The sequence below is a fragment of the Aplysia californica genome, unplaced genomic scaffold (assembly GCF_000002075.1).
Source record: "Aplysia californica isolate F4 #8 unplaced genomic scaffold, AplCal3.0 scaffold00125, whole genome shotgun sequence".
In the NCBI taxonomy this organism is placed as follows: Eukaryota; Metazoa; Mollusca; class Gastropoda; order Aplysiida; family Aplysiidae; genus Aplysia; species Aplysia californica.
This window is the reverse complement of record NW_004797395.1, coordinates 207,198-234,517: the sequence shown is the minus strand read 5'-3', so window position 1 is coordinate 234,517 and position 27,320 is coordinate 207,198. Positions and strand designations below refer to the sequence as shown.

Genomic DNA, 27,320 nt, shown 5'->3' with positions numbered 1-27,320 from the left:
TGATCGAGAAATAATCTTTTTTTTTGTCCTGTCATTTTCTATTTCTGTTGTGTGTAAGATATTAATAAAATTCAATTCCACTTTTTTTTTTGGTCCTCCTTTTCGTTGTGTGTGAGATGATAGTTATTCATTTAATTTAGTTGCTCTTGCTATTTTCTTTTTTTTTTTATTGTTGTCAGGGTCAGGGAATTGTTCCAGAGGATGAGTGGGAAGAATTTTACGCCACCCTGAAGAAAACCCTTCCTGTAACTTTCAGAATTACTGGATACAAAAGGTATTCACTATTGTGAAGGGAGCTTTAGGTCTATTCAATTCTGGTAACTGTTTGATGTTTAATTGTGGATGATGTTTTAATTTTGAATGTGGTATCAAGTTATTTACTTCTTTAACTGTTTCAGCTTGTTTGTTGTTCTGGTGGATGATGTGAAACAATGGTCCAAATCGTTGTAATTGTTCTATATGTTTTATGCCTTTATCTACACAATTATGTCATTTAAAAATGGGGCTGCTCTGGCTCTGCATGTCGTGGCCTACCCAGGATGAGCAGAATACATCATTCCAGTAGACAAATAGAGATACTTTTATTTAAAAAAACTTCACCACTTTAGAATTGAACTTAAGTCTTATGCATGTAAAGGCGAAGAGCCTAATTGTTACCCCAAAGATGCAGGAAACAATGGTCTACTGAAGACCATGTGAAAAAAATACACTATTGTAACTCCGCACTCTCTCATTTATGTATAAGAGTTATGATGACAACTCTGAGGTTTCCCTGATGTTTTTTGCAACATATTTATTAACATCGTTTTACTCTAGTCCGTAGTGTAATTTGACCAGTCAATTTAACTCCTTATCTCCGGCAAGCTGCTCCCAGCGGCTCGCAGTGGGCACGGCTGTGCCGCCAAGCCGCTCGGCTCAGGCGTATTCATTTACGTCTTCTATGTCAAATTACTTTTCGGCAATTGCTGAATATAGGTCTCTTTTAGTGGGAGTTCTTTCATTAGATGAAGAACTATCAAAATAGGTTCACTTGTTTTGATCTAATGACCCATTTAGTGAGGTTTTTGTCATTTTTAGATTTAGTATCAAAACAGGGCTTTGGCGTTGTGGGTTTACCCCCCTCAGAGATAAAGAGTTAATGGGTTCAGAAATTGGTACTTTCAAGTACTGTCCTGTGTACTTAAAGTGTGTGATTTTTTTTGTTTGTTGAATAAATCATAACGCACTTGATGTCAGAGTGATCTTCTCATTGGTAGTGAATTTGTTTGTGTGGATGTGGGTTATTTATAAATATGTGTGTGTTTGGAGGGCAGGCACAACTGATAGGTCCTACTTCTTTCTTGTCCCAGTTTTTCTGTTTATGTCTTTCCTTTTTCAGGCCCAAAATGCACATTATCCTGTAAAAAAATATATTACTCCAAATGTTCATCTTATTAATTTAAAAACAGAAACGACTTCAGCTGACATTTGAATAAATCAAAAGATTTGATCTCTCTTAAAGTACTTGGTAAAGCATTCCAGATCTTGGTACCTTGGTAATCAAATGCCCTTTCACCCATTGTTTTACGTTTCATAGATAGTAAAATGAATTTCTGTTGGGTTTTTTTCCCTCTTTTTTACGTTCAACTCTATGTCTATTTTATTAACGTAAACAAAATGTGTTCTGTGTTCTCACCAGCCAATCAGAAGAGTTACTGAGCATGATAAAGGGCAAGTATTTCAGCAACATGCTGGATGTTCAAGTGGATGGAGAGACAATAGCTCCCCCTAAGTGCTTGTCTTGGTGAGAAACAACAGTATTAATGTGCTGTTTTGCAGTCATGTGTTTGCTGTGTTGTCTTTTAAAAAAACGCTTTTGTTGGTTAGATATTTATTAAGAGGTGTTATCGTTGTTTGTCTTGTTCTTCCTTGTCCCTGTTCAATGTGGATATGACTATGGCACAAATTGTGAGCTGCTCCTTGTTTGAATTCAGAAGTTCTTAAATGTGGTATTATAATCAATTTCAGTGTCTTGCTTTGTTTAGAACCCTGCCATCATAATTTGTCTGGATTTGTTGTTTGTTTGGTTTTTCATATTTGTGATCGCTTTGCTTTGAATTTTTGCTATTATTCACGAGTCTTACTTTATAAAGTTAGTTGTCTTCTATGTCCACAAGGGTAATCATTTCATATCTGTTTTTCTGTAGGTACCCAAAGGAGTTGGCGTGGCAGCTGGATCTGACCCGTAAGATTGTCAGGAGCAGTGAGCCTTTGTCGCGTCTTCACGATTTTCTCATTGCTGAGACAGAATGTGTTAGTATCTGTCGTTTATATTGATCAAAGGTGCTGATTCTCTGGATAAGTCGGGAAATCTAGATTTCTGAAATTGTCCACATATTGACTGACTTCAGACTAACTATATCTATCAAACATCTATCGTCCTTATCTCCCCTTCTTCTTTTTTATGTTTATTACTGTCTTGTAACACGTCTAATTCTCTGGCACTCATATGACCTGATGCAGCTGCGAGCGCCGTAAAACCTCTACTTAAACTAACTAAATATATATTTTTTATACAAGATGTGTAATACAATACGATCTGTAAATTTTGAATTCCCATGCTTGCGTTCTTATGTCGGTTTGAAAAGTTAAGGTGGTTTTTTGGATTGTTTTTTTTTCAACCAGTTGACACTTCTGGTTGTTGTAGCAGAATTTACTGTTAGTTCTGAGGTTGGGACACTGCAGCTTCACAACTTTGTATCCTTTTTTTATTTAATTTTTTGTTTGTTTGTTGTACTGTACTGATTTCCTTCTTTTGTTATTTTTTTTTTCTTGTTTTGATGCTTCTTGTCTACTGCAGTCAAAGCTTTTTCTTCTTTGTTTCCTCATTTTTCCTATTTTTGCTCCACCTCCTTCTGTGAGTTTCTTAAATGATTTAGACTGGGGTTTACCTGAAGGTGCCCTTTCCATCTTTTCTTACTTCATAATCATTCCTTTCTTCCTTTGCTGTATTTCGATGACCAAGTCACAAAGATATGATTGTTAAGATGGAAGAATTTTGATGAATAATGGTAAAAATTAGTTCTTTGTTACAGATCAGAAGTCAAGGTCTTTTACTTCTGACATGTATTTTTATTTGAGGGAACTGGGGATTTTAATTGTCCAAAAAGATGGAATTAATTTTTTGAGTGCAAGCTGTAATGTAGGCCTACAATTAATTCAAGTAGGGGAATGTAGATGTTGAAATTTTGCATGCTGTGTGTTTTAATCGATTTAATTTTTCTTTATCTTATTGTATTGTGTTGCTGGCCCATGCTGTTATACAGAAATTGATCATATTTTCTATGGTTGAATGATAGAATATGTAACTATTTCAGGGAGCCATCAGCAGACAGGAGGCTGTGAGCATGATTCCACCTCTGGTGATGGACATAAAGTCACACCACAAGGTAAGAACTAATTGGTACTTTGGTTCTGCACCCCTAAGGTCCTATGCATCGATTACTAGGGATATACTCTGCTGTATGCTAGGTGTGTGCTCGGGTCTGTAGGGTTAACTGGTTGACACACTCACTCAAATGTCTTGATGGCACATGATATGACTATAAGGTCTTCATGATATTGTGGTGCTTAGTTGTTATGCACTTGTGACATAAATAAGCAATTTTCTAATAGATTCTATCTTTAACAGGTAGCCAATGTAACTCCAATGTAACTTTATTAATAAAGGTGTGATGTGTGTACTTTTTGGGTTTTTCTTAAGATTAATCGAGCAGCTCTATTTTAGAACTACTGCAGTCTGTTAATAATTTCCAAACTTAAAATGACAAGAAGGGAATTACAGTCATCAATTCTTGATAAAAAGAAATGCTCGGATGAGAATCTAGAGAGAACTTTGATTCAGAAGGTCAGAAATTTAACATAATATTCTCACTAATTCACAATACATTTGTTTACATTTATAAGTGATTGGTCAAAGTAAATACCTAGGTTTTTTACCTTCTCACTAAAAGTTTCATTTTCAGAACTGTGATCGTCAACATCTGTTTCAAATCATGCGCTGTCTTCAAGAATAAAATGTCTTGAGTTTAGTTTTCTGTGTGTTTTTATGCTTCCAGATCCTGGACATGTGTGCGTCCCCTGGCTCCAAAACTGCACAGCTAATTGAGTACATGCACAGTGACTGCCCACAAGGTGAGCTCCTCCACAGAAATTAATGTTTTTAGGTCACTTTGTAGCTCTGTAGCAACTCGATGCAGGGTATTTATTGTTTGTGTGTTCGGGGATTTGCCTGCTCAGGATTTTCTTTCGGCTGACCAAGTGAGCTTTTTTTTTTACTTTGCTGTATTTTATTCACTTATTTATTTTTTCTCCTATAATATTTTTTAGGAAACTGGTTAGCTAAGAAGAAACATTTTGCATTCCCTGGTCAGTTTTATTGTTTAGGATTTTTTTTGGTCTTGTAGAAATTTTCCATTGTAGTTGTTGTATTGGTGGATGATTGGACGGCATCCTTGGTGGGCTCTACTTCTTTGTGGCCCTTTGTTGTTTCTGTCTGACTAATAGGTCCTTCTTCTTTGTTATTTTTTGTGTGTCTGTCTTACATTTTCTCGAACTTAATGACCATCATTGTGTGGACTTGCTTCTCTCTACAAATACAAAATAAAACTCACCACCATTACTTACTGTTATTGTGTCAATGTGCTTATATTTACTCCAAATTGTTTGTCCTTAGGTGAGCTGCCGTCAGGCTACGTGATTGCGAATGACACAGACAACAAGAGGTGTTACCTCATGGTGCATCAGGTGAAGAGACTGCAGAGCCCCTGCTGTATGGTGGTCAACCATGATGGAACTGTCTTCCCCAAGATACGCACCAACGCAGATGTGAGCTTGTCTTCTTTCTGTGTGTTTACCATAATGAGCGTAATGTGTTCTTTCAATGTAATTATAACTTGTAAGAGTAATGAGTTGTCTCCACGTGCTAAACATAAGCATAATGTTCTTTCTCCATTTGCTTGATTTTCTAAATCATATCTTATCATCAGTGACTATCTTTTAACTCGCTGGAGACGTTTCACGCAGCATTTGCAAGCACCAATATTTTCCAGAGAGGTTATTCACGTACCCCCTGCGAGCAAAAGTTTCGCGTTTTCTCCTCGGTAAAGTATGCGCGCAAACGCTGCATGAACTGTCTCTTACCGTGCAGCCGACCTTTGTTTCGTTTCGTTGTTTGATAGGAAAGAAGGAGCAAACCACACCAGAGCACCTGCCAACCACTCACTTGGTAGCACGAAAAAGCAAACATTTTTCAAGTGTTTGATGACTTTGACAGTTCAGAAAATTCTGATTATGATATTTCAGACCATGGGGATCCTGATTTCAATGTAAATGAGCTTCAAAGCTCTGATTCTGAAAGAGAATGTTCTAGTTCGAGACGAGGCTTTCAAATGCAAAATTCCGCTTTGTCTGGAGCCCTGTTTTTTTCACACTGAAGTGGATTAGACAGCCAATACATATAAAAGGATTACCGTATTGATTACCTGCTTATTCATGAGTTTGGACTTTTAAAAATTCATTTTGAAACACAAAGCACAATAAAGGACACACACAAGGTTAATTTAGGGGGGGGGGGGGGTGTTACCTCTAGACATGTCAAAAAATTTGATGAGCGACAAATTTTAGCACATTTTCAAAAAATAATTTCTAAAAAACTAAAAAAAGATATTGCCTTTCTTTTTTTTTAGTGTCATATTGGGCATGTTTAGACCTGTTATGTGTGTAAAACTGGTAGTTGTATGTCATTAGGAAGGGTGTTGCTTGAAATGTTGAAATACCCCCAAAAATTACTGTCTTCAGCGTATGTAGACCCGAAAAAGGCCCTGTCTCCAGTGAGTTAATGTCAGTTTGTTATTGTGTTTGAAAATGTCAAATATGTTGTGATGGCTGCCATTGTTATGGTATGGTGTGTTATGTTTGTGCTATCTTTAGTAAAATATGCATACTTATGTCATTTTGTTGTCTCAGAACTCCAGGGAAAACAGTTTTCATGAAACTTGTGTTTTATATACAGTCAAACCTGTGTAAAACGGCCACCCATTGTTGTCAAGGAGAAAAGTTGCTGTATGACATAGGTGGCCGTCTTAGGCAGGACTGGTCAAAATGAAGCAAGCAAATCATTCTCTTCTGAGGTCCAAACCAGGACTCGATCTCACACTTAAGATTGCTTCAAACGGGTTTTTGTTTTCTTTTGAAAGGGGGGGGGGGGTGGGGGTGTAAGAAGGTTTTTTGGTGGTGTTTTGTTGTTTTGTTGGTTTGTTTTTTGGTAAGCTTTCTTTTTGTTGCTGATTTTGTGCAAGGGTAAACTAAACAAAATATTATGTAAGATGGTGAAGACAGAGTGCCATGGTAGAACAAACACATAGGTCGCCACCACTCAGAGAACAAACAATGTTTCTGTCGCAAGTTCTCGTCAACGTCCATTGTTACCTTGTTACAGATTAGGTAAACAAGTGATCAGTAACCTCACACACAATTTGTGCATGAGTTAAGGGCGGGGGTTTATAGGTCATGACAGCTCAAGCTTCCCTCGCCAGCAGTTTAAAAGTTTTTGTTAGGCCTACCATTTGTCACCTTGGGTAAACATTCACTGGAGGGACTAACTGTCAAAAACGACATGTGAATGAATTATGATGGCCCGTCCACGGCGTGAAGGGCCGATTAAAAATTTATGGCAAAGCGTTAGGCAATGAGTGACCACGCTTGGCCGCCTGAAGCAGGTAAATTTGACAGTGGGTTGATAAAAAAAGTGGCTGTGGCTGCGTTGGACAGGTGACCATTTTACACAGTTAATAATACAGAAAAAACGGAAGGGGGAAATGGAAAGTGGCCATTTGTACAGGTGGCAGTATTATACTGGTAGCCGTCATAGCAGGTTCGACTGTACTTTGAGCCGTGGATTATCTTCTGTCAGTTGACAAAGTGGAGGGCCTTTTGCCATAATGTATTTTGTACATCCAAGAAGTGGAAACAGCTTGTAATTTTTTCTCGATCTTTATTCTGTTGAAGAAAAAACTGAATCGAAGCAGTGAAAATCATTTGCGGCAGCAAGTTCAGTGATAAAGTGTTTTAATTTTATAAAGATGAAAGATCCTTTTTATGACCTAAAGGAGAAAAAGTTGAAGTTTAATTTAGTAGGAGTTGAAGTTTGAACATTGAAGGTAGCCCATTTTGTCACAAAGCCTTTCAGTGAATTTTTAAGTCAACACTTTCAATGAACTTTGTTTTTCAGGAGCACAATCCCCAGTTCCAGCTCTTTGACCGTGTTTTGTGTGACGTTCCTTGCAGGTGGGTGAGACACATGGAGTAGATCAGAGTTTTTTCTTGCTCTTTTTTGTTTTCTGCTGTTTCTTTTAGAAGTGGCCTGCTTTGAAGTGGTATGCTGTTCTGTTTCTGTTGTGAGCATGTTTTGTATGAAACGCTCAATTCTTTCTTTGATTTCTCCTTCTATGTTTGTGAACAGATTGTCGAGAGCCCCTTAAGAAAGGGAGCGACTGTACCAAATTATAGTTTGTAGTATATTTTCTTAACTGTTGCTTGTTTGATTTAAAAAGATCTATAAAATGAGAACCGTAAGAAAAAGACAATTGAGATTTTTTTTAGCCACATAAAGAGATCAAATGGACTTGGGAGACTGCTGCTGTGTGGAAAGAAGAGCAGAGAAAGACTGAGAACAACATGCACAGATGACTTGAACAATTTTGCAACTAACAACACAAAAAGACTGACAACAGAAAGGAATGGGGTACCATGGTCGTCAGTGCCTGCTCCAGAGCTGATGCCTGAAGAAGAAGATGAAGAAGTGTCTTTTGGCCATTCCCAAAGGGGGGACATTTCTCGTTCATGCACAATAGAATTGTAAATGGGCTGATTCTTCAATGTCACGCTCATAACTGTGCCTGGTCTACAACAGGGAACTGCTGCTTTCTATGTCATTTTTCCTCTACTTCTTTTGTATGTTTGTCACACTCTTGTGACCCACTATTTCCGGGGTGCCTTGATAGTGGAAGCTGACTTTGTACTGTTGAAGCTATAGAGGTGAGGAGAGTAAGTCTGATTCCCTGTAAGGACCTTTCTGTTGACAACCACCCCTTGGCACTCATATGACCTTATGCCGTTGCAAGCGTCGTAAAACCTCTACTAAAACAAAAACAAACCTCAACTAAAACTAAGCTAAAGCTCTTTTTTGTCTAACTCAACCTAAGTGGGTGGCTGGCGAGTGCTCTGGTATGGTTTGCTCCCCCTTTCCTGTCTACATCAATCGTCCTTACCTCTCCTACTTTTTTTTGGTTTGTTGCTCTCTGGTAATAACTATTATCTTGAGTACGGTTTTTGACCTACATGTATTGCAAGTGCCGTAAAACTCTTACTAAAATTGAACTCAAGATTCAAAAGATGCTATTTTTTCATTCCAGTGGCGACGGCACCATGAGGAAGAACTTTGATGTTTGGAGCAAGTGGCACCCTCTGCAAGGTGCTAACATGCACGGGTAAGGTGGCTGTGCCTCTAGAGCTGTGGTGCATGGTTAGTGGTCCACCTTGTGGGACTCGAGCCTCAACCCTCTGTACCGAGGCTCAACTGATGAAACCATGTGGTCAAGCCCAGGTTGTGACGCTGACCCCGTCTGACCATTAGGCTGGCTCTTGATTTCCACCCTATTATTAGATTAGAGCTTTGTTTAATCATTTCATGTTCAAACTGACATTGTAATACTAACACTATAGATTTCCTTAAAGAGATGTACTGCTTTATTTGTTAATTTTTTTTACAAGTTGATGTTGTTGAATAAAAAATAAGCATCCCATTACAGAGAAGTAGAGCCTAATTAATTCTTTTCTTGTGTTTACAAAATGGCGCTAGAATTAAAAGTATAGATCTCATGTAAGATATAGTTTACACAAGGGCACTGAACTTAAAATTTTAGATCTCGTTACAGAGATGTACAGGGTGGCGCCAATAGTCTAATAAATAGGCTACTGGACTCATAATCTTGAAATTGCTTGTTCAGGGGTTTAAAGCTCAACTCAGTCGGCAGATGCGTCCCTGGGAAAGGCACCTTAAGCGAATCTTCCCATCTGGTTATTAAATTTGGTGGCCCTGTTTTTTAAATCACATTACCATGTTGCAAGGGATGTTAAACTTGTACAATTTCTCACATTTTTACGCAGAAACCCTGAGCTTTATTTAATCTTTTGGCTTATATAAAAGAACTCAATTAAATTTTTTTAAAATATTGATTTCTTTACAGGGATGTAAAGCTTTGTTTAATACATGTATGGATTAAATTCTGAAAACATTATTGTTAACATATATCTTTCTTCTTCATACCTGCTTGTCAAAACAGAGTAGGTTAGACCAAAGCTAGAATAGGAAGCATTCTTATTGAGCAGTTCTTTTACTGTAGTTGTCTCTCTGAATTATTGGGCTGCTGTTTCTTATCAATTTGATGAAATGTAAACACTGATAGGTAATTTTTAAAGTTTAGTGGTGACATTCTTATATAAAAATTTTATATTTCGTTTCGTCAAATATTATTTTTGGTTTTTGTAATTTTGGTATGGTGTTATTTGTCAACTTGTTTGGGAGTTTTCAGACTGCATTCTAATATTGAAGGTCACTTGATAAAAACATGTTTTTGTTAAAAGTTGCATTTTTACTGCTTTGATTTGTTTGAGTGTTATATGTTTATGCCTTCTATTCATTGCCAGTCTCCAGTTAAAAATCTTGCGAAGGGGTTGCCAGATTCTTGCAGTGGGCGGCCGTCTGGTGTACTCAACCTGTTCACTGAACCCGGCGGAAGACGAGGCGGTCATTGCAGAGATGCTGAGGAGTTCCCAGGGGGCCATGGAGCTGGTGGACATTCAGGACATGTTGCCGGGACTCAAGTTTACCAAGGGAGTGTCCTCTTGGAGGGTGAGGGAGATTTCTCTTCTTTACATCATTATTTTTTCTTATTAATGTTATTTTTAGCGATAGATTCTCAAGTACGCCAAAGAGTGGGTCCGTGTTGTGGGTGAGTTTGAAGAAAGCAGCACACAGAGGATGAGGGGATGTTGTTCTAGTTTTTGTTGTTGCTGTAGATCTTACTCTGTGCAACATGTCATTTTATCTTGCTTGGTACTGGGTTTCAGTTTCACCAAAGGTTTTCGTTGGGGAGGGTGGGAGAGATTTTTGTACTTCTAGCCATTGTTGTTATTTCAGTTTTGTTTCTTGCTCTATTATGGGTTCTGTATATTCACTTTTTTCGCAAAATTTCTTTGTAACTCGCCTGACACTGAGCCTTAAGTTCACCAAAGGACTGTCCACGTAGAGTGTGAGTTTACCCCTTACCTCCATTGTGCTACAAGTACTTGTAAATGGAAACCAATTGGGGCGTGTTTGAGTGGTCCTGTTCAGAAATCCAACATAAGCATACATATAAAAACATTGTAAGTACAGGGAAAGAGAAGTACACCTACACTATAAAGACATCTATTGTGGGGGGAAAAAAAGAGACGTTCATGGTTTCTGGATTTGTGTCGGAGTAACTCAAAACAAATTGTTTTTAAAACCGTGTTACTGTCCACATTTTGACTGATGGAGCTCACCATAACCTTTTAGTTTGAGTGAAAAGAAACGCGTTGATGCAATAGCATTCATGAATAGTAGCACATCCATCCGATAAGATTTAGTTTATGCAGGGGAAAAAATAGAAATTTTCAGAAACAACAGGAAAAGAAAAGTTTTATCTTCCAGTGGCGCCTTCCAAGCACCAAAGCAGTCATTTAGTGTAAGTTAAAAAAATAAGAAATACTGACAGAAACGGCAGAGGGAAAGAAAAAAAGTAGGATCTATCAGTGTGCTTTTACTCTTTTCCTTTGAATTTTGTTTTCTTGTGATTTACTTCTTTCCATCATGTCTTTGAATTGAATCACTTGATGGCTGGGTTTAACTCACTGACTGCCGTTACCGGAGCGTATCCGGGATGAGATTACGTAAAAAAATTGCGTTTGTTGCCATTTTAATGTCCAAAAGTTGCCTCAAAAATGGCAAAAATTGCCTTAAAATTTGCCAATAATTTTCAAACTTTCAACTCTCTGTGACGACAAATATATAGCAATATGTTGATAGAGGTAATTTAATCTAATGCACCAGAATATCTTGTGTTCTGTTTCAAGCATACAGAAGATCATTTGTAGCCACACAGAGTGTAAAAATGTGAGAAATAAAGGTTTCACAACAGAATGAAATCACAATTAGAACAGAACATAAACAACCACAAAAATTAACAAATGAGGGCGTGTGTCCACCTTTCCGAAGAGTGGCCGTTTTAACCCTAAACATGTGTTATTCAAGAAAAAGTATGGGATATTACATGTAAATGATGGAATCACAAACAATAAGGGGCCTGCCAGTGTCAGTACATGTATTCGGTTTTGGTGGAGACCCGCTCTAACATAACACATTTATTTATTTTTTTTTTAAAGGTAGGAACAACATCAAATTAAATGATATTGACATTATGATAAACACACACACAAAAATAGAAAACATATCACAACAATAACAAGAAAAGGAAATAACACACCAGCAAATTAAAACACAACAAAGAGAAAAAAAGAAAAGAAAAACAGCAATATAAATACATGTAGTGTGTAATGTACAAGACTTTTTTTTTTCCACATGAAAATAAAAAATAAATGTGGGATCAACAAGTAAGAAAGAGAAGAAGGGAAGCGGAAGTGAAAATAAACTTTCTTTCTAAAAGTAAAGAGGTTCTGTTTCTTTTTCTTTTCTTTTTTTCACGTTTTTTTATACCCGGTTTTTTCGATTTTTGCAACCAACGCAGATGCTAGGTACTAGATCTGGATAACTCCGTGTCCACTGATATTGAATCAGACTTAGATATTGATCAGCCAAGCACACATAAGAAGGCTGCAAAGGGGTCTAGACATAGCAAAATAATTAAAGACTACACAGGGAGGAGATGCTAGATCTAGGCCTACAATGGCTAGCGCACCCTTACCGGAGGGTAAATGGTCTGAAGACCTTACTAACTTTCCTAACTTTCCTGATTTCATACCTGATGACCTTCCCTGGTGTAAAAATTAATGAAGACTTATATTTGTGTCAAAAACAACATAAAACACAGCACAACTAGCCTAAACAAATAATATAACAATGAACAACGACATGTGTTGATTTCACGTTTTTATTTTTTAATAAAAAATTGACCATTTTTCAAAAAATAGTTTTAAAAAACTATTGCATATATTGAAAAGATATTTGGCATAAGTACACTAGGCATGTAAATGCACAGCACACACAATTTCAAATCCCTAAGTACAATAGTTTTTGAGTTACGGTTTTTTAAAAACACTCTAAAAACCCCGGCAGACCACCGCTGTTGAGGCTCAACGAGCCTGGCAGTCAGTGAGTTAAGTTTACTATGGTTTTATCCACATAAAATGTGAGTTTGAAACTTGAAAAGCAAGTTAGCATAGTAAGTGTTGTATAGTGGTGGGAAAAAGTAAGGAAGACATCCAGAAAAAATACCGGAATAGAAAAGTAGGACCTATTAGTGGCACCCTCAAACCACCTGAATGAGTTGTCTGTTGTCTTTGTCTTTGTCCTTTCAGGGTTTTTTTTCTTAACATTTTTTTTTTCACATAATGTGCACTTGGTGCCAATTTGTATTCCACTTTGCTTAAACGTCTATTGGACTAAAAACATCTGAAACAGGTGATGACTAAAGCGGGTGAATGGATAGAGAGTGCTGAGGAGCTCCCTCCAGCGATGAAGACTCAGGTCAAGCTCACGATTTTCCCCCCAACACCAGAAGAAGCAGAGAAGTTCCACCTGGACAAATGGTAAATTTATATCTTTTTGTGATCAATTTTTTCTTGAGATACCTGTGCCAGTCAAATTGTCATTTGCATAAGGTTTGAATCCCTGCAGGTGGCTAATGATCTTCTGGAGCTTCAATGTTGAAAAATTAAATTTAGGACCAACTTTGAAACATGTGGTTGTTAGGACTTGTGTATTCTCGCCTCCCCCCTTTCCACAGCTGACCACATCTCGGTTGTTGTTTTAGCAATCTTAAGTAGAAATGTTTTGTTACCCTCTCCTTTCAGGTGATTTTGCTTCCCTAGCATAAAATAAGTATCGACTGAGATTAACTCTGAAGAAGTTGTTATTAGCAATGTCTGCGGTCTGCTAGTTAGGCTTTATGCTGCTTCATGCAGAAGATGTGAATTCAGTTTCCATGTGGGTAAGTTATTTTATCGAGTTTTTCTGTTTGCTGGAATGTTGTATTCTAGGCTGGTCCTGGCGGGCAGGGTTGAAACAGCTCGCCTTCGTGGGAATCTGAATTGTGTAACTTGGGTCATAAAACATTATAATTACCAGGTTTTAGTGGACCCTCTCACACACACACCCCCCCCCACACACACACACACACACACACACACACACACACACACTCACCCCCCCCCCCCCATCCACCGAAAAAAACCTCTTACCTTGGTTCTCATGTTTGTTTCAGTATCCGTATCCTCCCCCACCAGCAGAACACTGGAGGTTTTTTTGTGGCAGCGCTGCAGAAAGTTCGTCACTTGCCGGGATCCAGGGAGGCCAGACTGGAGGCAGAGGCAACCGCTAAGGCTGCTGAGGCAGGTATGTGAAGATTTAGCCTTTTGAAAAAAAGTTTGAAATTTAATTTTTCTTCAATAAATGTAGGTTCCAGAAACTAAATTTTCAAAGTAGCTGTTTGCCAAATTTATCTGTTCCATATGAAAGGCCTGTATCTCCTGAGAATTTGGCACCATTATTTTACCTCTCAGTCAATTTTAAAGAAAATGGCTGCTGTTTTAAATTTGATAAAATATTGCTTAATCGCTAAGTGGCGGCAACCTTATGTTTGACAGATAATAAAAGAGTACCAAGTGCACCAAATATCTCCACATTAACAGAGTACAATCACTATAACATAGTTATGGAGCCTATTTTTTTTTTGACATCATAGCAATTCAGTATTATATCGCCTCAAACACGATAATCTGTCTTTATTTTGCTAAAAACACCAAGTGCTGACCCGGCCGGTGCCGCTCCGGCCCCCACGGCGAGCGAGTCGGCTCTATACTGTAGTGTACTGAATGCATGGGTGTCAATATTTTAACCGGCCGGTCGTGCATTCTAACCGGGAGGGGATTTGCCTTCCACGGCGATTCTGCAGATCCAAATACTTGGATATACAAACAACGAAGTGACTATTCGGACTCGAGTCCGAATATGAAAAAATGTTATTCGGACTCTGATTCTTGTCCAGCATGACATCACTTCCGACTTCCGACTTCCTGTGACTCGTGACTCCGGCTTCCTGTCCTGCCTCACTCGTGACTAGCCTCAGGCTGGGTAGAGACCGGGATCACTTCGGGCAAAATGGCGTTTTGTGCAGGAGCCGAGTTTCTATCTTACAATGAATTTGAGGCCGGCCTGAAAAGTTATAGTGCTTCTAATGAATGTTTATTTGTCAAGAGGTCACCAGAAGCAATTAAAGATGGCTCGTTAGCGTGTGTCGGGGGTCGGAAGGGCGGCCTGCACAAGTGTCGCTGTGTGTGCGTGTCGGGAAGGGGGGGGGGGGGGGCACTATCGGTCCGGGCGTTGAACGTCGCATACGCGTCTGTCTTTTATCCCCCGGCAACTGATCATTATTACAATAATAAGCTAGTCTTGACGTAGATCTACGTAATGAATTGTGCGCTGGTCTATGGAATCAAAAGTTGCCGTATGCTCGGCTCTACACAGCAACATAACTTTTTCTTGGTAAACAATCGAGATGACAAGGCTTGTGTATTTGAACGAATCGGTCTTTTTTTTTTACACAGCTCATAATGTGAAGGTGCCAGGTGGTCTGCTTATCTTCAATTTTACCTTTTTCTACAACAAAGAAAGTGGAAAACATGGGGGGGCGGGGGGCATATCAATGAGGCGGCGGGCATTTGATTGGCAGATAAGGTGTGGGGGAAACTAAAAAATGGCGGAAAATTGGAAGCACTTAACGTATGACCTATAGAACGAAGACACTTCCTCTTTTCCGGACCCGAGTCCGAATAACATTTTTTCATATTCTGACTCGAGTCCGAATAAGAAACTTTTTTATTTGGACTCGAGTCCGAATATGAAAAAATGTTATTCGGACTCGACGGCCTACAAACAACATTCACCACTGTAATGAGGACAAGCCGAACTTTTTCAAGGTGTACAGCATTTGGTGTTTGTTCTAGTAGAGGTTTTCGGCGCTCGCAACTGCATAAGGTCATATGATCGCCAAGGGGTGGATGTCAACAGAGAAGTCCTTACGGGGAATCAGACTTACTCTACTCACCTCTCTAGCTTCAACAGCACAAAGTCTGCTTCGACTATCAAGGCACCCTGGAAATAGCGTGACACACGTACAAAAGAAGTAGAGGAAAAATGATGATAGTAAGGATTAGGAAAGAAAAAGCAGGAGTTCCGTGTTGCAGTTCAGACACAGTTATGAGCATGACATTGATGGATCAACCCATTTACAATTACAATTCTGCTGTGCATAAGAACATGGTTAATGTGCCCCCTTTGGGCACTTCAGTCAATAGCACTGCCCTGGTGGGGGGGGGGGGGGGGTTATTTGCTGTTTTATAGCGAAAAAGCAAAGAAACAGCGGTCTGAATTACCCCGATTTCATTGAAAGACTCAAGTGCCCGCGAGACTGTGTTTACGCTACCTAATAAATTTTCATGCCCTGTTGACAAAATTTAGGTCAAGTATGTCTCTGCGTTAGTAGATCAATAATATTCTGGGAGCAGTTTGGTGTGTTGATTGGCCTTTCCACATTTGTACTTTGACTCTGTTACTTTCAGAATATGTGCTTTGACTGAAGATGAAGAATGGACATAAACAATGACAAAGGAATGTAGCTTCCAACGGAGAAGCTGCCTACAAAGTTTTGTTCTCATGTATACTTGTTTAGATGAGAAACTCCTCACATCTGCGTGCATCAACTAGCCCCTAGGCGTGGCCACTCGTCAGTTTGGGTAGAAGCCTGGACCACTGGGAGTTGCCTCTTTGGTTTAATGTTTTAAACTTGTCACAAGACATTATGGCCTTTAAGACGCACCGTTTAATAAGATCAAGGAAAAGCAAGGTGTGTCTACTTGGGAGGTTGTACTAAGATAAGATAGTACAGCAGGGCCTGATGGGGTGAGATACAGCCATTTTAAGGATGCAGATGAAAAAGATCTACAGGGCATGGTGGCGGACTTCAACGAGAGTCTGGCCAAAGGCAAGATCCCAGAGGAGTGGCTACACAGCTACCTCATGCCTCTTCCTAAACCAGGCAAAGACCACTCTAACATCAAGGGATACAGAATCATCACCATGCAGAACACGTATGGAAAGATCCTGGAAAAGATTGTGGCCAAAACGCTGGCAAATTACCTAGAGAGGAAAAAGCTCCTTCCAGACGGCCTTGGAAGCTACAGACTAGGGAAAGACACCTGCACAAACACGGCTGTGTTAGCCTTTGATGTATTTGAAGGGTTCCAGAGAAAGGAGGAGACAGCAATGGCTGCTATAGACCTAGAGGATGCTTATAACCGACTTGATTACGGCAAGCTCATGGATCTCCTGATGGAAATGGATGTTGATTCCTGGTTGATAAAATGGATCTCCTCTCTGTTTGAGAGGAAGGTGGTGCTGATCAGTGGGCGATGGATGTCAGACCCAGTAGTGATTGCCTCAGGACGGCCACAAGGATCAGCATTATCACCGGTTCTGTTCAACATATATACATCCAAAATTGCCAGGATCGGTGTAAGTGAAGCAGGAAGAATCCTAACATTTGCAGATGATGTGAGGGTCTACGGACAAGGTCGTGACAGGCTAGCGGTTGGACGGATGCTACTGGACAGGAAGAGCAAGGTCGCAGATTGGTGTGAGGAATACAATGCGGTCATCAATTCAGACAAAGCACAGGTCATCTGGTGCTCACTCAACAACCATATTGTGAAAGATCCTGCGCCTCCAATTGTGTTTGACCACTTTCTCATAGACAGACAGCATGAGCTGAAGTACCTGGGAATCACTCTGGACAGGACACTTTCGTTCCGAAGACATATTGACAATGTTGCTGTCAGGGCTCAGAAAGGCATCAATGTAGTGAAGACCTTGGTTTCAGCGTGAATTCAACAGAGAGTTCTTTTTCTCCTAATGCAGCTGGTGGTTATGTCAGTCATAGACTATGGGCTGGGCATCCTCTCCCTGTCCAAGACTCAGATAGACAGGTTGTAGAGAGTACAGAATGCAGCTATGAAGGCCGTTCTAGGTTGCACAAAGGACACCCATGTTGTCTGTATGAGATACATCCTTGACCTGGCCAGCATCAGAGTGAGGCATAAGGTGGCACAGGCAAAACTGTACTTGAATGTTTTGGGAGACCCGAGGCACCCTTTGCATGACAACCTGGGCAGCATCAAGGGAAACAGGATCAAGCGGGGCAGCTCATGGATGGCAGAAGCCAAAGACTCCTTGAGGAAAGTTTGTGGCTTCGATGAAATATGCTGTGGAAAGGAATGGATTGAACCGAGCCCCTATTTCAGAAGCCTGGCCAACGTTCACATCACTTTGGGTCGTGAAAGACGGGAATGTGCTGCTGTCATTAACGACAATGATATACGACAGTTAATTGAGGAGCATTCAAGCCAGAGGACCCAGTGATCTATACGGATGGATTAGTTAGGAAGGGTGAGAGAAGTGGATGGGGTTTTGTGGTGTACAGTGGGAACAAAAAGTTTCATGGCATGTCAGGGGCCATAGAATGAACAACTTCAAGCATGAAAATGGAGATTGAGGTCGTGACAAGAGCGCTTGGATGGCTTCATAATACAAGACCAAGAACTACTCATCTCATCCTTGTCACAGACTCCCAGAGCATCTTGCGAAGGGTTGAGAAAGGGCTTCTTTGGAGTGAATGGATGAACCCAATGCAACACTCATCACTTAGAGCCATCACGTGGATATTCTGTCCTGGGCACCCTGGAGTGAAAGGCAATGGGGAGGCTGATAGGCTGGCAGGCAGTGCCGTGGTTGATAGTGAGGTGAAATTTGACAAAGGGGAAGTGTTGAAGACCCTGGAGAAAAAGTGGCGGGATGAAGAAGACAGGGAGACAGCAGAACACCACGCAATCATTAGGATGCGGGAAATGGGGATAGAGAGGGGAGAAGGAAGAAAGGAACGATTATCTGGAAAGGAAAGACTTCGCCATAATCAGACAGCCACCGGAACAATCGGTATGGATACCTTGCGGGCTTTGGTGCTGGGGGGAAACTGAGCACTTATGGACCTGTCCGGTGTGCAATGACGTTGTTGCCCAGGACAGGTGATACAGGTAGAGATGTATTTTATTATAATGACACTGTGTAAGGTGCTCACCTGCTTAAGAGGACCCCTTTTCTTCTTGACAATGGATGGCCGCCGTAGACAATTTCAACTGTATATTATATACACACATACCTTTGTCTTTTCAGCCTCTACTGCAGAGGAGCAAGCGCCAACAGAATCGGAGCAAACAGTAAAGAGCAGCGAGTCAGTACCTGAGACTGAGACAGCCCAGTCAGCAGCAGTGGAAGAGGCTACTGAGACAGGCGGTGACAAGAGAAAGGCACCTCAGTCAGGGGAAGAGTAAGGACGACAAACTCTCTCTTCTTTGCAGGGTGTTTAATAAAGATGTGAGGGGCAGCGGGCTCACTCTCTTTCTCTGTCCATGGTTGGCCCTTCAACTATGTGCTATAATTTCAAGTTGGGGTTTTTGTTTTCCCCAGTCATGGGTAGAATTGTAACAGAATGCATAATACAGATCTTTGAAATCCAACCATAGTTATCAAAGATGATTGTTTGTTAATGGAAGCTCCATCCTCCACTGTTTTGTAATTGCCATGACATGCGATTCATTTTTCCATATTGGATTGTCGAAAGTGCGGAAAGTGAAAGAAGAACTTTTTGCAGTTATGTACATAGCTCTTTTTTACATGGATTTTTGGAATGAATAAAAAAAGCTCAAATGGTAGGCTACATGATTATATATCTGCAAAAGACACTGATATGAGGCAAGTCACAAAGACAAAAAGTGGGTGCTATAGAGATGAACCTACTTGGTATAACTTATTTTGTTTTAATAAAGAGAAGCATGTCAACATGGTAGCGGGTATTAGTTCAGGGAAAATGCTGGACAATCGGAAAGAAAAAAAAAAGCTGAGAAAGAAAGGAAGTAGGACTTAAAAAGCTAACTCACTCTGTACTTTTTTTTCTGCAGACCCAAGCCAAAGAAACAGCGAATGTATGGCTACAAGGAAGATCCCTTCCTCTTCATGACAGCTGAAGATCCTGTGTGGCCTCCAATAAGGTAAAAAAGTGTAATGTGTTTCAAACTGACAAAAGTTTTATGTAGAATATATTATTTTTGGGGGAGGTAAATTTTTTTTCTGAAATGAATTCTGAAAAAGTCAAGGTTTCAGGAGGAGACGAAGAACTCGGGCTGGTATGACCTCTGAAAAAAGGAACTGCTGTTGAATAAAAAAATGTTTGGAGTGCTTATTTATAGTCTTGTATCCCTCAGAAGGCTTTCTTGACTTCACAAAAGCTCCTTTGATTTACATTCCAAATGTCCATTCATGTCTTTGGTGATAATATACACCCTTGCAGTTTTTTTTATTGGCTGTTCATATGTGAAATGTCTTACTATACTCTAACGTGGTTGTCTGGTTTTCAGACAACTTTATGCATTTGGTGAGGATGTTCATGGTTTTGTTATTCCTTGTTTCAGAGATTTTTTCGGCCTAGGGGAAGATTTCCCAGCCAGTCTCATTCTGTACCGCTCGGAACAGGGGAAGCGATCACTGTACTATGTGTCACAGGCCATCAGAGACATTGTCAGGTGCAACGAGAACCGAATCAGGGTGAGTTTGGAAAGTTTGGTGTATTGGTTCTTTCTATTGGTCTTTTGTGCCAAGATGATTTTCAGACACTTTGGTTTTTTTGGGTTTTTTCCCAAATAATGTCCTGTTGTCTGTCTTGAGGTTTACAACACCGTGATGGCTTTTCTCTGGGAAAGTATGAATACTCATTCCCCATTTTTTTTTCTTTACTGTTTATAGTCTTTTAAATTACAATTATCTTGTGAAGTGTAAAAAGTTTGCCTGTTTATGTTAACCATTTATTGATCTCAGTCTGAACAATTTTATTTCTTCTTATTTTGAAATGTTTTAAATCATACATGAATTAAATATAATATTATGCATAATATTTCATTGCATGCGTATTGTATGTAGCTTGCATTTTAAATTCAGTTCACGGAAGAGAAAAGGAATTAAAATTGTTCGTCTTCTGAGGTTGTCGATAACAAAGATTCACATCTTTGATATGTTAAGTTTGTCGATTACAGTACAGCCACTGGCCCTCTAACCAGACATCCGTAGAATCATGAATATGTCGTAACGGACTTCTCCTAATTTCCTCTTTACATAATAGTTTATCAACATGGGAGTGAAGACGTTCAGTCGCAGTCCATCACCACTAGTACCTGAATGTGATTTCAGAATCACACAAGAGGTGAGATAAAAAGCTTTTTCCTTATTTTTTTCCTGTCATCTTAGTAAAGATGTTTGTTTGTGAATGGATAGACAGATGGATTAATTTTTGTTTATGATTAAATCTTTTTTTGCTGCCTGAACAACTCATGAGTGTTTCTCTATGAGTAACTCTAATGTAGTCATTGATAATACAAAACACTTTACATGTAACAGTTGTCAGCAGAGTATATTGTTCTTAAATCTCTGCCCAGTATGATGAATAGTAATACATTTGGAACCCTATTTGCACAACAGATGCACAGATATTAAAAAGAGCAATTTCTCTAAATATTGAAAACCCAGCTAAACCGAAGAAAATCTAGCAGTTCCACAGATTTTGGTTTAAATGGACTGTACTATAGTTTTATGCTAGACTATGATGCCGATGACCCCCTGTGGGATGTCCTTCATTATAGATTCATGTGAGACTTCTCACTGCTCCCCTCTCAGTGTGTGTGTATGTGTGTGCATACTTCATGAAAGAATTACCCAGAGTTAATTCCTTATTGAGAAGGGGAGGAATTTGTTCCCATCTGCTCCAGTTCCAGATGAAAGCATATGGATAAAATAAAAAATTGGTGTCCTTCTCCCTCCTTATCTCATCTCAGACACCGGGCTCAGAGTCAATTTGGTTAGCTAAAAGGGAACAGGAAACATGGTAAGACCTACCAGTACCCCACTTCTATAATATGTCTCCACCATGTCTTATGCTCGAGGCACAGGGTTAGTTGAGTCTGAAGGGAAAATACATAGACTGCCTCCCCCCTCCCCCTCTCATGACACCTGCCCTTTAACATAATGCAAGCTTGCCAACTGTCCTGAATTTTCCTGGACTGTCCGGGATTCGGCCATTGGGAATTTGAGATGTAACATACACTACACCAAAAATCAGTCCCATTTGGTGTTATGTTCTTCTTTGGTACGTAATCTGAGTAATGTTATTACGTTGGGTGTCCTTGACTGGGCTTTGAAAAAGTTTACAAGCCTGATAACGTCATCATTCCTTGCCGTGACCTGTGGTGTTTCCCCCCACTCCAGTGTGTGGCCACCCTTCAGCCCCACGTGACTAAGCGCCTGGTGACCGTCAACAAAAGTGACGCCATCATCATCACAAGCCAGGAGAACCCTTTCACATTCAAGCTCAGCGATGACACACAGGAGCAGCTCAAGAAAATGTGTATGTCATTGTCTCTTTGTGGAGTTAGATTCTGATCCGTGTCTTGTAATTGCTATGTTGGCTCATATCATAATTGTTATTGTATGTGTTTTATGCCCTCGTCAACTCAGTTTAGATTATTTATAGCCTGCTTGTCAACTCGTGTATATAGGGTTGCAATGGCCCAGCAGACGGAGAGATCAGATTAAAAACACCTCCTGTCTTTGAAGTTGAACTCACATCTTCTACATGTGGTGGGGAAGAGCCTTACCATTACATCACAGATGCCAGTGGCTCATATCACACCAGTATTTTGAAAATTTGACGTGTTTTAAATTTAAACGCATGAGCATCAAGGTTGGTTGTGTTATGCTTTGTTTTGTATTTTGAAAACTTAAAATCTTTGCTATTATATTGGCTGCTCTGTCTGCTGTTGGATTTCTTCTACCCTAAGTGGCAACTCTGTGAAAACGCAACCCTGGCAAAAACTGGGAATTTAAATATTTTTAACCCTCCAGGGCGGTGCCACTGGCTGAAGTTTCTTTAGGCCATTCCCAAAGGGGGACATTAACTTGTTCTTATCCAGTAGAATTGTAAATGGGCTGATTCAACAATGTTGTGCTCATAACCTGAACTGCAACAGGGAACTGCTGCTTTTTCTTTCCGAATCGTCATTTTTCCTCTGCTTTTTTTGTATGTATGTCACACTCTTGTGACCCGTTATTTCCAGAGTGCCTTGATAGTGGAAGCATACTTTGTGCTGTTGAAGCTAGAGAGGTGCTTTCATTGCGGGTTGGTCGGCAGTACATTTTTACCTGTGGATTGATCAAAATCTGGCGAACTGTTTGTTGCAATTTCCTCCTTTCTATCTTCGGACTGTTGAAGATTCTACGGCACGGAAACGCGATAAGGGCCGCGATGAAAGAAATTTATGCTAAAACCAGCGTAAAACTACTAAAATCAAGAATAATTCGAAGTGGTGTTCCAAGGTTGTGACATGCGACATTCAGACGTGAAATTTAAGGATAATAAGGGTATATGCGAGGTAACTGTATTGTGAAGTTACATACCTATTCGTTATACCCAGGTTTGCCTTCTATCAATTGTGCGATGCCAAATTAATTGAATTATAGTAGCATTGGAAGGGGAACCTGCTTTTAAACATTGCCACCAATGGAAATATATTTTGTAGGTCTTGGTGAAAAAATCAAACAAGACAAAATGTTAGTGAAAAAATAAATGTTATAGTTTGTAGGCAATCTCTTCAAACAGGCTCCCAAATGCCATTTTCAACCCTCTAAAAGCACTAAATTTCAATTTCTTTGGGGGCTTCGCCCCCTGAACTCCCACTTGGACGCTCTTCTTGGACCCTACTGGTGCAGAATTTTTCTTACTTTTCAGCTTCAGCTGGTGGAAGCACTGTCAGTTGACATCTACCCCTTGGCACTCATATGACCCTATGCAGTTGCGAGCGCCGTAAAACCTCTACTACCCCCCGGGGGCAGTGCCACTGACTGAAGTGTCCTTTGGCCATTCCCAAAGGGGGGACATTTCTCGTTCATGCTCAGTAGAATTGTAAAAGGGCTGATTCATCAATGTCACGCTCATAACTGTGCCTGAGCTACAACAGGGTACTGCTGCTTTTTCTTTCCTAATGCTTACTATTGTCATTTTGCCTCTACTTTTTTTGTATGTTTGTCATTCTCTTGTGACCCACCATTTCCGGAGTGCCTTGATAGTCAAAGCAGACTGTGTGCTGTTGAAGCTAGAGAGGTGAGCAGAGTAAGTCTGATTCCCTGTAAGGACTTCTCAGTTGACATCCACCCCTTGGCGCTCATATGACCTTATGCAGTTGCGAGTGTCGCAAAACCTCTACTTTAAAAAAAAATGAAACAAAAAGAATATTTTCATATATTTTTTCTGAATTGCTTGTGTTCTTCTTTTTGTTAATATTACTTCTTTGTATTCTCTTTGGCAGCTCCTGGCAGCACAGTGTTTATGTTCAGTCCTTCAGAGAAGTGAGTATACCAAAATTGTCACCCTGTGTTTACGTCAGCTTGATTCAACTTTTCAGTGATTTACTTTTTTTTTTTTTTAAACTATTATTTCGTATTTTGTTACAAAAAATAACGGGGGGTGTGCGCGCCGCTAATTATAACAGTTATTTTGATGATGTGGACTGGGTAATTGTCCAAGTATGAACAAGATTTTTTTTATGGCTCATAGAAGAAATAATCACCCTACGTCCTCTCTGCGTATTTATGGCCACTTCAGTACAGTATAGAACAGGAAAAGAAATGAGATGCTGGGGGGGGGGGTACAGGTAGTGTGTGCAAAATAAATGTTTATTACTTATTACTTTATTAATAATTTTTTTGTTTCCTTTTTTTAAAATCAGGGAACCATCTCCCAAATGTGAGATTGTGTTCTGTGGGTGGCGTGGGAAAGCTTCTGTCCGATGCTTTGGCTCTCGGTGTGATCGCGCCCACGCTCTGATGTTACTGGGAGAGGACCTGAAGGAAATCAGTGAGTGCTACGTTTACCTTTTGTTTTTTATTTGTTGTTTCTGTTGGTTTTTTTTCCAGTTTCCACATCCACAATTATGACTCCCACTTCACAATTGCAACGGTTAGGCGCTTTGTAGTTGGGCACAGGAGGCACCGGTTTGATTCTTGTTTGGTAAAGTTTCTTTTTTATTGAGTATCTCCATTTTCTGTGATGCAGTATCCTTCTCCGCCCAGGTTGGTCCATGGCTGGCAGGATTGAAGCTGTCCACCTCTGAAAGGTTTAGATTGTGTCGATGGTTGAATTTTCTCCTGTTAGTGAGGTGCCTTGTAAAAATGCTGTGTTACCTTTGTTGAGATTTATCAGTTTGGTCAGGTCTATGAGCACCTCCCAAGGTGTTTGAACAGCACAATTTTGAAATGGTAGCTTACAGAAAGGAAAGTTGGATAAGAGTTGTCAACATTGAGGATAGTCACTTATCCTGTGTAAGCTAAAAATTAGGAAATGAACTGAATTCTTTTTTTTTTTGGGGGGGGGGGGGGGGGTTACGAATGTAATTGAGTATACCATCATACTCCTCATTATTTGATTGTCAATTAGTAAAAAATTAGCATCGTAGATTTAGAGTGACATTATATATTTACATAAATTAGTTCTGTCACTTTTTCAAGACATTTTAAATCAATAGATTCACCCCTTATTAATTATGAATATATTAGAAACGAGTGGACTTGTAGTGCTTCCCTCGTTCTTCGAAATTGGAGAGAATTCCAGGACAGAAAACAGCGTTGTCATGCTCTACTGTTTATAGCTTAATTTTTTGGGGGGGTTATGGCAAGCAAGTATTTTGGGGTACTCTTGATTAATTCCATTTATGCTTGCTTGATGACATGTTTAGACACATGTCTTTATTATTGCTGTAAAAAAACCTTCACTTTAGTTACAATAACTAATGGACATTCATGTGTGAACTGTTTCCAGTTTTAATAAAGATTTTGTCTCTAAGAATATCGGTTGTATGATAATATTTATATGTTGCCGCTGCTGTGTTGGTGTTGCTTCTCTTTACTCAAACCAACCAACATTATTGTGTGTGTGCGCATGGTGGAACACCAAACCAGTGTGCTTGGATCTGGACAATATGTCTCTTTATCTTATCTTATCTTACCCCTTACCTTATCTATGTTATAATTCCCAGACAAGCGTGTAGCAGCAGAGAAACAAGCCAAACTTGAGGCGAAGAAATCTGCCGAACAAGAAGACTCGGCCCTTGCAAAAGAAGGTGATGATGATGGCGGTGCTGAGGAAGCTGATGATGTCAAAGGAGAAGAGGGGGAGAAGGATAATCAGTTGAAAGAGGAAGAGGCCAAAGTACCCGAGGACAGCAGTGAAGGTCCTCCTGAAGATGCGAAGGAAGATGCGTCATAACTGATTTAAGCATAGCAGTAGTTAAACCTTTGTGGAGACAATTTTAGGGATAGCAAATTTGGATTTGGGATGAGCTTTTACCTTTTTAAAATTCTCTTTCCCTTCCTCAGCTTCAACATATTAAAAATTAAAGTGCAATTAATGATATTCACATGATTTACTTTACAGTTTTTTTTTTCATTGGAGCTTTTGTGGCTTGGAGTCTTGTCCGAACAGAATTCTGTTTACTGACATAAACAGTCCCGTCTGTAAAGAGGAACCAGTATGTAATACTAAGTAATTGGCTTTATTTACAATCTCTGGAAGCAAGGGAAAGTGCCTGTTTATTTTTATTCAATTGCTCAGCGGTTACAGAAGTCAGATATGTTTGACTTTTTTCATTTTGAACCGTAAATGTTTTTGATAAGATATGCTCTATCTTTGTCATTTCCTGAAGCTCTTAATCTTCCTTACAGACTGAATTATTGACATGTTCAGTTGCGCGCATGTCTGTGAGTCATGTAATATTTTTAATTTGTTTCTGAGAAGTTCAGTCTGGCCTAGAATCAAAGGGCTTAAACTTTAAGTTCTAAATAAACAACTGTGGACCAGTGATGATTTTAATTTGAAGAGACAGATAATCTCCTGTACTTTCATCATTCTTACTTTTTTTCACAGAATTAACAAATTACACCCTAACTCGCACAAGAATTTTCATACGCGCTCCACTCTAACTCGCCCAGAACTGCCCCCACCGACTTAAAGTCTTTAGAAATGAAGTTTCGCCTTATCGAAACTCTGGGGCCGAGATTTTGATTTACATTTACATGGTTGAAAAATGTTTCTTCTTCCGTTTGATACCGAAACGAAATTTTTCGGGCCAGTGGTTTTCACATTAAAACTGATTGAAGTGCGATTGCGTTTCTGACACTTCGAAGGTGTCTCGACTTGAAAAGCAACACAACTGAGTTCAAAAAATGAAATAACGATGGATTTGAACTTAAACAAGCATATGATAAATCAGATGAATTGGATATTGATTAAAACGTTGTAGCGATAGTTTATGTCGATTTAGATTTATCAGATGTAGAATTTAGATCCAGGGCCCGGCCGCAAGGCTGAGAGTGGGAGTGACGGGTTGGACACCCCGATTGAACTAAAGTTAGAACATTTCCAACAATTTGCACATGCATAAAGTTATATTTTTCTGAAACTGCGTTCATTTTTCTGTCAAACTTGTATTTTTTCAGGCTTTTTTGAATTTGTTTAGTATTTTTTAAATGTGTTTTTTAAACGCTTGTGTTAACGGGAGGTGGGTTCCTTCCCCTTGCTTTGGATCTAGGAATGGACTTCCCGTCCAGATCCTAAGGGTGTAATGTGTTAAAAGTTATTGGAAAACGAGTGCAGAAAAGAAATTAAAACCAATCTTAAAGTAACCACCAGCCTGAAGCTGCAGAGGTAATTGTTCTACCGTTGATGAAGCTTATTGTCATTTTAAGTTGACGTCTTACTATTGGTGTATTTGTCTTTTATTAACTGAGAGCTTATTAGAAATGAAGAAACTTGATT

At 39.6% G+C, this 27,320-nt stretch overlaps 1 protein-coding gene across 1 annotated transcript in view; it reads left to right on the top strand.

The window, feature by feature from the left end:
• The window catches only part of LOC101849686 (RNA cytosine-C(5)-methyltransferase NSUN2), a 39,519-nt gene extending 12,804 nt beyond the window's left edge, over window positions 1-26,715 (top strand). The window contains exons 3-21 of the mRNA XM_013081298.2: window positions 180-274; window positions 1,679-1,783; window positions 2,187-2,292; window positions 3,357-3,428; window positions 4,098-4,173; window positions 4,715-4,866; window positions 7,271-7,326; window positions 8,454-8,528; window positions 9,748-9,952; window positions 12,761-12,888; window positions 13,563-13,693; window positions 18,584-18,737; window positions 19,369-19,458; window positions 19,879-20,011; window positions 20,583-20,663; window positions 21,722-21,860; window positions 23,818-23,857; window positions 24,238-24,365; window positions 25,543-26,715. Of these exons, the coding sequence (XP_012936752.1) occupies window positions 180-274; window positions 1,679-1,783; window positions 2,187-2,292; window positions 3,357-3,428; window positions 4,098-4,173; window positions 4,715-4,866; window positions 7,271-7,326; window positions 8,454-8,528; window positions 9,748-9,952; window positions 12,761-12,888; window positions 13,563-13,693; window positions 18,584-18,737; window positions 19,369-19,458; window positions 19,879-20,011; window positions 20,583-20,663; window positions 21,722-21,860; window positions 23,818-23,857; window positions 24,238-24,365; window positions 25,543-25,772 (2,196 nt within the window). The 3' untranslated portion in view covers window positions 25,773-26,715. The remainder of the gene's footprint in view (window positions 1-179; window positions 275-1,678; window positions 1,784-2,186; window positions 2,293-3,356; window positions 3,429-4,097; window positions 4,174-4,714; window positions 4,867-7,270; window positions 7,327-8,453; window positions 8,529-9,747; window positions 9,953-12,760; window positions 12,889-13,562; window positions 13,694-18,583; window positions 18,738-19,368; window positions 19,459-19,878; window positions 20,012-20,582; window positions 20,664-21,721; window positions 21,861-23,817; window positions 23,858-24,237; window positions 24,366-25,542) is intronic.
• The last annotated feature ends 605 nt before the right edge of the window (window positions 26,716-27,320 follow it).